The sequence below is a fragment of the Schistocerca piceifrons genome, chromosome 5 (genome assembly GCF_021461385.2).
Source record: "Schistocerca piceifrons isolate TAMUIC-IGC-003096 chromosome 5, iqSchPice1.1, whole genome shotgun sequence".
NCBI classification, from domain to species: Eukaryota; Metazoa; Arthropoda; class Insecta; order Orthoptera; family Acrididae; genus Schistocerca; species Schistocerca piceifrons.
The window spans coordinates 256783577-256794164 of record NC_060142.1 but is presented as its reverse complement, the minus strand read 5'-3'; the positions used below and the strand labels follow the sequence as shown (position 1 = coordinate 256794164).

General features: G+C 42.7%; 1 protein-coding gene across 1 annotated transcript; it reads left to right on the top strand.

Annotated features, from left to right (window-relative positions):
- The first annotated feature begins 7042 nt into the window (after positions 1–7042).
- Positions 7043–9918, top strand: LOC124798063 (ejaculatory bulb-specific protein 3-like). Its single transcript, XM_047261291.1, has 2 exons — positions 7043–7288; positions 9664–9918. Exons 1-2 carry the CDS (start codon positions 7093–7095, stop codon positions 9852–9854), a joined length of 387 nt encoding a protein of 128 aa, XP_047117247.1. The 5' UTR covers positions 7043–7092; the 3' UTR covers positions 9855–9918.
- The last annotated feature ends 670 nt before the right edge of the window (positions 9919–10588 follow it).

The following is a 10588-nucleotide window of genomic DNA, read 5'->3' as shown; positions in this document are numbered from 1 at the left end:
TAGACTGGCTATTGCGGTGTGTAGGGCTCATAATAATGATAATGCTGCTCAGTGTCAGTTGTACAAGGAGGAGTACAACGAAAAACTCGAGAAGTCAAACCAAAAACTCTGTTCAGTTCCTTTGTTAAGGATTCCAAAAATCTGTGGCGTCCATTTTTTGGTACTGTAAATAAGTTACATTCACTCTTCTCGTCTTCTGCATATAGACTGACATTAGCTGCAGACTAAAAAGACAGTCAAAAATCTGAAGCGACTGCTTGATACTCGCTGCACTGCTCATTACGAGTCAGTTAAGGTCGTAAAAGAAATCGTGGAAACAATTATGAGCACTGTGGAAGATATGAAAATCTGTTCAAGATAAACATTGATATTGGATCTCCAGCAAGGTTTCTCCTTTCACCTACGCCAATTCTTGGCACACGATACTGCTACAAGTATATTTAGCTCATCGGTATCTACAGTCTCCAAAACTGACTTCAGATAAAGGACTCCCAGATTAAAAACTCTGAATGAGTTTTTAGCGGGGAACGAAACGAACTGCAGTTTTAGAGAAGACTGATACATTAGACCGTAAAAATGCAATGATGTGCACACTATCAGTGACCGACGAATAAAACAGTATCGGGTGAACTAGCGCATGATGCTAGCTTATCGATTCAAGGAGAACTTCGTCGTTCTGTTTACACCAGAATTGTCACAACGAAACGCGGCCATGAGGGAAAGAACTAAAATCTTCGAAATCGTTGAAACAAAATTTATGATTCAAACTTCCGATGATGCTCTGGCTATAACACTGGAGAATCTGGTAGGAATTTACTATGAGCTTGATAGGGATCAGGTATGGTTGGCATCTACATGCAAACGATACAAATGTGACTTTTCTGCTCGATGGAAAGCCCAACAAATATTTCAGTTTATGATTAAATGAGAATTCAGTGAATTATTATCGTAAATGTCACTTACTATTCAATACTTCTAACCAATTGCGTCTTATATGCATCATGAGAGAGAAGCTTCTCTAAGCCGAAACTAATAAAAAGTTATCTTCGCTCTTTATGAAGAAACTACCTCGTACTAAAGTTACAAAACTAACGTGGTATTATAAGTGTACATGCTTTGTCTCTAGAAATGTGAAATAAAATGTAATTTTGTTCTTCTATTCTTTATTATTTCTTTGCACTTCTCTTGATGGCTGCTGCGCTAAATGCCGATTCGTATTCTAGGTTTCTCACTTATATCTTCAATTAGGTACGAGGGCTATTCAGAAAGTAGGGAACGTTTTGGCATTAAAAAAAAACTAAGTACAAGAAATACATTTTATTATATGCATTTGAAAGAGCGATTGACATACTGCTTTTCGCGCTGCTGTCATGGACTGTGCGGTTGGTCCCGGCGGAGATTCGAGTCCTCCCTCGAGCATGGGTGTGCGTTTTTGTCCTTAGGACAATTTAGGTTAAGTAGTGTGTAAGCTTAGGGACTGATGACCTTACCAGTTAAGTCCCATAAGTCCCATAAGATTTCACACACATTTGAACAATTTTTTTTAACATAACGCTTTTCCACATAGTCACCAAACACATTGAGGCACTTATCATAGCGGTCGACAAGGTTTGAAGGACCTTCGTCGTCACATTCTGCCGCCTGAGACTTCAGCCTGGACTTCCGCGCCGCTATCAAAGCGCAGCGTTGCAAGCTAGTTCTTCATCTTGGGGAACAAGTGGAAGTCGCTTGGTGCAAGATCGGGGCTGTAGGGCGGCTGAGGAAAAATTTTCCATTTGAATGAATTAAGTAGTTCTTTAGTGCACTTTTTCGTGTGAGGTCGGGCATTGTCGTGCAAAAACAAAATTTTGGTCGTCAGCTTTCCTCGGCGTTAGATTTTAACTGCTCTTCTATGGCTGTGCAAAGTTTGACAGTACCGGGCAGAATTTATGGTTGCTCCACGTTCGAGAAAATCAATAAAAAGCACACCTTGCCTATCCCAAAACACTGTCATCATCAACTTCCTTGCTGACAAGGTTTGCAAACACTTTCTTGGTTTTTTTTTTTTTGGGGGGGGGGGGGGCGGGCTTTGTGTGCCCTCACTCCAAGGACTCTAATTTTGTCTCGCAACTGACGTGTTTCACGCAAGTCTCGTCACCGGTTACGATTCGATCCAGTAATGAATCACCATGTTTGAGGTAGGCGTCCAGAAATGTCAACATTGCCCCCATTCGCTGTTCTTTATGGCGCTGTTTAAGCGTTTTGGGCACCGATCGTGCACAAAATTCATGGCACCCTAGTTTTTGAGTGACAATTCCAAACAACAATGTTCGTGAAACTCGTGAAAAAGAAAGCGAAAGCTCCGTTATTGTGAAGCAACGGTTTCCACGAATCGTTGCATCAACTAAAGCGACAAGATCGTCTGTCACATTGCTTGGGCCTCCACGCTTCTCTTCATCATGAACGTTGGTTCGGCCATTCTTAAACCGAATGCACCATTTCCGGACGGAACATTCACTCATTACATTGTTTCCCGTACACTTCGCACAGTTCACGATAAATTTCTATAGCTTTTAGGTTTTTTGGCAACAAAAACCGTGTCACAGGCCGCACCTCACAACTGGCGGGATCTTCGATGGCAACGCACATTTCAAATTCGAATATCGAGAAAACCGGACGGGCAGAGACGTTCCCGCTATCACGGATGGATGCCGACTGAGCTGCCGAGCACGCACATACCAAAATATACGCGATCGGCGTGCGCCTATCGGTATCAGACGGAAACGTTCCCTACTTTCTGAATAGCCCTCGTATACTTCGATTAACAGAGCGTAGAGTACACACAATATAAATGCTTAACTTTTTTTGTCAGACATTGCAAGTATATTATTTATGTTTTACAAAATATACATTATAAATGCATCAGTTTCTAAGCAGACTTGAGGCCCCATTTAATTACGATGTCACGTCCTCCCACAGGCTCAGTTCGACGCTGGTGTCTATCGAACATCCAAAGATTAAATTGCAGCCGTTGTATAACTGTCGTGAAGCTCCTGGATGTTTGTGTCAAATTATGTCACACGAATAGAATTGTGGCTGTGGCAGTGCGACTCCTTGAGGGCGCTGTCAGCGAGGCAACTGTCACAACAGCTCACGTACGAGACGCTGTGTGTGCGAAACCAGTTGGAGTACTACCAACCAGTAACATGAGATGGAGCCCTGGAGTACCATCGGTCAGCCGAGTAGGACGGATTTGACACGACAGTCTGTTCCTGGCTGTTCCTGGAATGCACGAATTGGGTCAGCGTCTTGAGCTGTGTGAGTGTGTTGTCACACAGCGCTCTCCTCATTTCTGGCGCAAGTTGTTAACTCTCACTACCACTCATATCGTGATTATGGGAAACAGCAGACATTGGTACTGGTGAGTACATAGGCTCTTAGTCTGTGCAAGGGTCACTGTATATTATTGCCGCCTGTTAAGCACTTCTGTGATAGATTACCTCTGATTCTCAGTACTAGTATTATAATCTGTTTGGGCAGCTGTGCAGCAGTACTCAGTAAACCACTTAATTCTACACCTGCATCTGTATCTACATGTCTGTTCTGCAAATCACACTTAACTGCCTGGCAGAGTGTTGGTCGAACCACCTTCACAATAATTCTCTGTCATTCCACTCTAGAACAACGCGAGGAAAAACAAACACCTATATATTTCCGTACGAGCTCTGATTTCCCTTAGTTTGTTTTGATGATCGTTTCTCCCTATGTAGGTCGGCATGAACATTTTATTTATTTATTTTGCATTAAGAGGAGAAGGTTTGTGACTGAAATTTCGTGAGAAGGTCCCTCCACAACGAGAAACGTCTTTGTTTTCATGATGTCCACACTAAATCCCGTATTATGACTGTGACCCTCTCTCCCCTATTTCTCGAAAATACAAAACTCATCGTTCTTGTTTGAGCTCTCTCGGTGTACTCTGCTAATCCCGCCTGCTAAAGATCCCACACCGCGCAGCAGTACTCCGAAAGACGACGGATAAGCGTAGTGTAGGCAGTCCCTTTAGTAGACCTGTTGCATCTTCTAAGTGTTTTGTATTTGGTTGGATTTGCTCTGAAACAAAAAAACTCATTTCAGTGAGGTGGTGTTAGACCCATGCCGACTAGCGTGCCAAATTATTATAGTGGTAATTTTAAGTTTTGTAGTTTTTAGTAAGTACAGATTATTTATTAGCTTCTTTTCACGGCGCTTACATCTCGATACTTTTTTGCGACTTATACAACTTTCTCCTGTCCAAATATAAGTTAACAACTATTCATGAACAACGCTGAATACACTATTGGCCATTAAAATTGCTACACCACGATGATGACGTGCTACAGAGACGAAATTTAACCGACAGGAAGGAGATGCTGTCATATGCAAACGATTAGCTTTTCAGATCATTCACACAAGGCTGGCGCCGGTGGCGACACCTACAACGTGCTGACATGAGGAAAGTTTCCAATCGATTTCTCATACACAAACAGTAGTTGACCGGCGTTGCCTGCTGAAACGGTGTTGTGATGCCTCGTGTAAGGAGGAGAAATGCGTACCGTCACGTTTCCGACTTTCATAAAGGTCGGATTGTAGCCTATCACGATTGCGGTTTATCGTATCGCGACATTGCTGCTCACGTTAGCCGAGATCTAATAACTGTTAGCAGAATATGGAATCGGTGAGTTCGGGAGGGTAATAGGAACGCCGTGCTGGATCCCAACGGCCTCGTATCACTTGCAGTTGAGATGACAGGCATCTTATCCGCATGGCTGTAACGGATCGTGCAGCCACGTCTCGATCCCTGAATCAACAGATGGGGACGTTTGCAAGACAACAAGCATCTGCACCAACAGTTTGACGACGTTTGCAGCAGCATGGACTGTCAGCTCGGAGACCATGGCTGCGGTTACCCTTGACGCTGCATCACAGACAGGAGCGCCTGTGATGGTCTACTCAACGACGAACCTGGGTGCATGAATGACAAAACGTCATTTTTTCGGATGAATCCAGGTTCTGTTTACATCATGGTCGCATCCGTGTTTGGCGACATCGCTGCGAACGCACAGTGGAAGCGTGTAGTCATCACCATACTGGCGTATCACCCGGTGTGATGGTATGGAGTGCCATTGGTTACACGCCTCGGTCACCTCTTGTTCGCATTGACGGCACTTTGAACAGTGGACGTTACATTTCAGATGTGTTACGGCCCGTGGCTCTACCCTTTATTCGATCCCTGCAAAACCCTGCATTTGAGCAGGATAATGCACGATCGCATGTTGCTGGTCCTGTACGGGCCTTTCTGGATGCAGCACGTTCTCCAGATCTCTCACCAATTGAAAACCTCTGGTCAATGGTGGCCGAGCAACTGGCTCGACACAATACGCCAGTCACTACTCTTGGAGAAGTGTGGTATCGTGTTGAAGCTGCATGGGCAGTTGTACCTGTACACGCCATCCAAGCTCTGTTTGACTCAATATCCAGGCGTATCAAGGCCATTATTACGGCCAGAGGTGGTTGTTCTGGGTACTGATTTCTCAGGATCTATGCACCCACATTGCGTGAAAATGTAATCACATGTCAGTTCTAGTATAATATACTTGTCCAATGAATACCCGTTTATCATCTGCATTTCTTCTTGGTGTAATAATTTTAATGGCTAGTAGTATAGCTCTTGCAGGAAATCTTGCTTTCTCCCGAAATATAATGCACTTGTGAAGCTTAAGATTAGCATTTTCACTAACGGCTTATTTTACTTGCTGTATGTCACAAAATAAAACTTCCAGCACTTTCTCTGCTTGTTAGTAATATGAGTGTAGTTATTTTGTGTTTTATATCTCCTTCTAAAAACACGCGTTCCTTGGCACTGCGTAATCGAAGTTTAAATCTTAGACAGCGACTGGAAAATAACTGCTACACGATCGGTAACAAATAAACAACTGACTGCAATGCAGCGGCACCCACTGACAAGCTAGGGTGACGTCAGCGCGGCGTCTGTGGACATTCACGTTCAAGTCGGGACCATGCAGGAGTTACCAGTGGCTGATGCAGCCAAACAGTTAGACGAAAAAGAGTAAGAAACGGCACAGATGGATATGTAATACAGGTCTCAAAAAAAAAAAAAAAAAAAAAAGTTCAAATGTGTGTGAGAACTGCTAAGATCATCAGTCCCTAAGGTTACACACTACTTAACCTAAATTATCCTAAGGACAAACGTGCACACCCATGCCCGAGGGAGGACTCGAACCTCCGCCGGGATCAACCGCACAGTCCATGACTGAAGCGCCTGAGACCGCTCGGCTAATCCCGAGCGGCAATCCAGATCTATAACCGGTAAACATAACAGTCGCTCACTAAAAGGTGTATGTTGGGTATCACAACTGTATAGAGTGACAATTTCAAAATCATCACATATCGCTTGTTTCATGCGATTATAAATAGCGGTGTGCAACGCAAATGTTGTCCCGCCACCCCGTTTGCTGAACTTTCATCAGAACAATGCAAGTTACCATGCAGTCCACAATATCCAAGAATCCATTTAGGTAAAGAATTACGAAAAGAAATGAGCCCATGCAGTCTCTTAAAGAGATTTATTTAATATGATGATATATCTGTTTCAAGGAGAGTATTTAAATGTAACCTCTTTCGATCACTAGCTAAAGCATTATGTCATGAACCACATCTTGGAAAATCTTGAATTGCATCAATTGTGGAAAACCTTTTTCCGTTATTTCCTATGGTTTTGTAGATATTTGATATTGACAGACCGGATTGTCAGTATCAAGAGGAGAAGTATGATACTTAAAAGCGCACTCTTTGCACACGATGTATGCTTTTCATACTTGCAAAAGGTGATTCACTCACAACTGACATTCGGAAAAAGCTAAGGAAAGCGTACGTGGATGGCTCTAAACTGGAATGGAAAAACCCGCTAAGCTGGTGACGCACAAACGCTTCCCAGGCCGGCAAAGACGCGTGCAGTTGCGTGGTGGGGGACCCGCCTGCTGTATATATACTGGCAGCAGGAGAGTGTGGGCATCAGCTGTGAACCCCGCACTGCAGGCTCACCTCCCAGCAGACATGAAGGCCGCCCTGGTACTCGTCTCGGCACTGGCCGTCATTGTGGTCGCCGCCGCGGAGGAGAAGTACACCACCAAGTACGACAACGTCAACCTGGACGAGATCCTCGCCAACGACCGCCTGCTCAACAAGTACGCCCAGTGCCTGCTGGAGAACGACGAAAACAACTGCACAGCCGACGGAAAGGAGCTAAAGAGTAAGTTGCCTGTAGCGCCCGACAACGTTCACTACCTCCCATGTCCTGAAGAGCTTAGAAAATGCATAAATATTCACTGACAATTTCGATTGCAAAGTGAAGATTCTGTAACTAACTAACTTCAATTAGATGCAGAGACTGAGTGATTTTGAGAACTGTGTAAAACATAAAACAGAAGATACACAGAAAACTTGTAGTATTATGTTACTTGATAATAATGAAAAAGTAATACAGAGACGTAGTATGAAAAGATGACACATGAAACAGTGGAGAAAAGGCCTCTGTATAAAATGTGTAAGAGGTGTGTATACCACTCCTTCATTAACGGGTGGATAGCTTGGCGCTAGATGATTAAGGCGAAAAAAAAAAAAAAACATGAGGACTAAATCAGAAAAGACGACAGCTGACAAAGTTTTCCATTAAGTTACACTGTCGGGTGTGAAGTGTCGAAACAGCAGGTTTGCTGCTTCAGGGGTTTATAGGAATTTTAACGGTAGTAATAATATAAGGAACATGCTTCTGTCATGCAAATTGTCATCCCGCGGTAAGTGAGGACTAAAATTTTACAGACACCAGATTTGTATGGATGAGAAGAGGTTCTCCAAACAATTTTCTACGATAGCTGATAGAGGTAAACTTAGTAGGACATAAGAAAGGATCCTGAGTGGGTTGGGTTAAGGGGTAAGTGGTGACATCTCTGACCAAACAAAGTGTAGGTTTCAGATCGACAGGTTCGAAGCTCTCACGATGCACAGAAACCTGACAATGGATGGTAACGGGGAATAACATTCCTTGGCAGAGAAAGGATGTACCGATTTTGGCTGCGAAGAAAAGATCCAGTAATGTTTAATTGTTATTGAACATGGTCTTTAATGGCCATCATCGAACTTAAAAAAAATAATCGCAGCATTATCAGTGCCGTATATAAAAAAGAAAATTTTGGGGAGCAAAATAACTGATGATGGTCGAAGTAGAGAGGATATAAAATGTAGACTGGTGATGGCAAGGAAAGCGTTTCTGATGAAGAGAAATTTGTTAACATCGAGTATAGATTTAAGTGTGAGGAAGTCGTTTCTGAAAATATTTGTATGGAGTGTAGCCATGTATGGAAGTGAAACATGGACGATAAATAGTTTGGACTAGAAGAGAATAGAAGCTTTCGAAATGTGGTGCTACAGAAGAATGCTGAAGATTAGATGGGTAGATCACATAACTAATGAGGAGGTATTGAATAGAATTGGGGAGAAGAGGAGTTTGTGGCACAACTTGACAAGAAGAAGGGATCGGTTGGTAGGACATGTTCTGAGGCATCAAGGGATCACAAATTTATCATTGGAGGGCAGCGTGGAGGGTAAAAATCATAGAGGGAGAGCAAGAGATGAATACACTAAGCAGATTCAGAAGGATGTAGGTTGCAATAGGTACTGGGAGATGAAGCAGCTTGCACAGGATAGGGTAGCATGGAGAGCTGCATCAAACCAGTCTCAGGACTGAAGACAACAACAACACATAAAAAAGCAGCATGGAAGTTGTTTCAACTTGTAGTTGACATGCAAGAGACATTTCTTCTTCAGAATTTAATTCTTATGTAGAAACAGATTTTTTTAAGTGTGTTGCCGTCTATTGTGCAGATCAAATTCGCAACCAGAATTTCAGTAAACTTGCTGCTGCTATATAACCGTGAGGATTCAATTTGAAAAATATTTCACATTTATCCCTTTACTTAAACGAAGAAATGCTTTCCGTAGGCGTTACCACTGTGATGTTAGCTTGAATTATTGATGTACTGTACTGTACTGGTACGTTTATAAGAGCTCTAATTACAATGTTTTCATGCATTATTCATTTCCCTAATATAATGTTTGAAACACTTATGAAATATTAGCAGTATTTAGATAAAGCTGCTAGGCAGAAAGGAGATCCCCTATGTTTCCCATATGTTCCATCCAATACTTCGTTCCTGTATCACAATTATATTTTGACTATTTCTGTTCATATGGTTGTCTCTGTCTGTCTGTCTTTTTGGACATGCTTAGTACTATCACTTGACCTAAAGCACATACTTCTCTGCAGTACACCAAACATAAATAACTTAGAATTTGAAATTTCTAAAACACTGCTGATCGACTAAGGTTTCTTTTAAATATACCCTACTTCAGCTGTGACGTATCCGAAAGTAGAATTCATTGTTAAAGAATAAAGGCACTACGTTAGTTTCCATGACGAATAGAAAATGCGTACTGATTGGAAATACATAGCACAGTTGCAAGCAAAGAGTTGTAAGGACGGAGCGTTTTATTCACTAGTGAAATTACGAGACTCTACTTTGCATCTGACAAATTCTCAGGTTTACTCAATTGTTTTTCTGCCTGCAGGTGTCATCCCCGACGCCCTGAGCAACGAGTGCGCCAAATGCAACGAGAAGCAGAAGGAGGGCACCAAGAAGGTGCTGAAGCACCTCATCAACCACAAGCCCGACCTCTGGGCGCAGCTGAAGGCCAAGTACGACCCTGAAGGCACCTATAGCAAGAAGTATGAGGACAGGGAGAAGGAGCTCCACGAATAAAGGCTGTACTCCCATGTCTCTGTTGTATAAACGTTCTGTTATAATAAACTGTATTCTGTTACCACCCGCATTGTCTTTCAGGCAATAATTACTATTTACATCCAAAAACGAAAGAACCAGAGCTGCATTTATTAAAACCCTGAGAGATGCAAATTTTCACTCACCATAATTGTTTACCTGTAAAACATTGTCAATATTTTGTGTTTGTCTTGTGTGAGAAGAGACATCGTACAGAGCCTGCCAGCTTGTGTCACCTGCCAGCTTGTGTCACTGCATACCTAGACACGTTGCAAAAGAGGTTTAATATTGTTTTTCTGACACATGTCAAGGGCTTTCATAAAGTAATGCAATATTAACGCTGTGTATTCAAGTTTTTAATAGTAATTAATAACGCATTTCTTTCTGGGAGGAGGTTAGTTTTGTTCAGGATTCCAAACCGTCATATTATTACCCACATTATTGGCAACAAAAAGAATGTTTTTAAACATTATCTGAGTTCACTTCGATGGCGTTACTCCGCCTTAATGGTAGGGCCTATATGCCGTTATGGTATCACTCAATAGGTCGACGTCTGAGCCAATCAGTGTGTAAGCACTACCGACAGAGACGTCCAGTTGAGCAGAGAGTTGTTTGATTGTGATCAGTCGATCACCTTGAATGAGAGTGTCCGCACGCACCAATGCTGTAGGAGTCACAGCTGTGTGCGGCCGACCGCACGTTGGAGATCGGACACG

Coding starts and splice junctions, on each gene's coding strand:
- LOC124798063 (XM_047261291.1), top strand. CDS start 7,093: ATGAAGGCCGCCCTGGTACTCGTCTCGGCACTGGCCGTCATTGTGGTC. Junction 7,289..9,663: donor CGACGGAAAGGAGCTAAAGA/GTAAGTTGCCTG, acceptor TTCTGCCTGCAG/GTGTCATCCCCGACGCCCTG.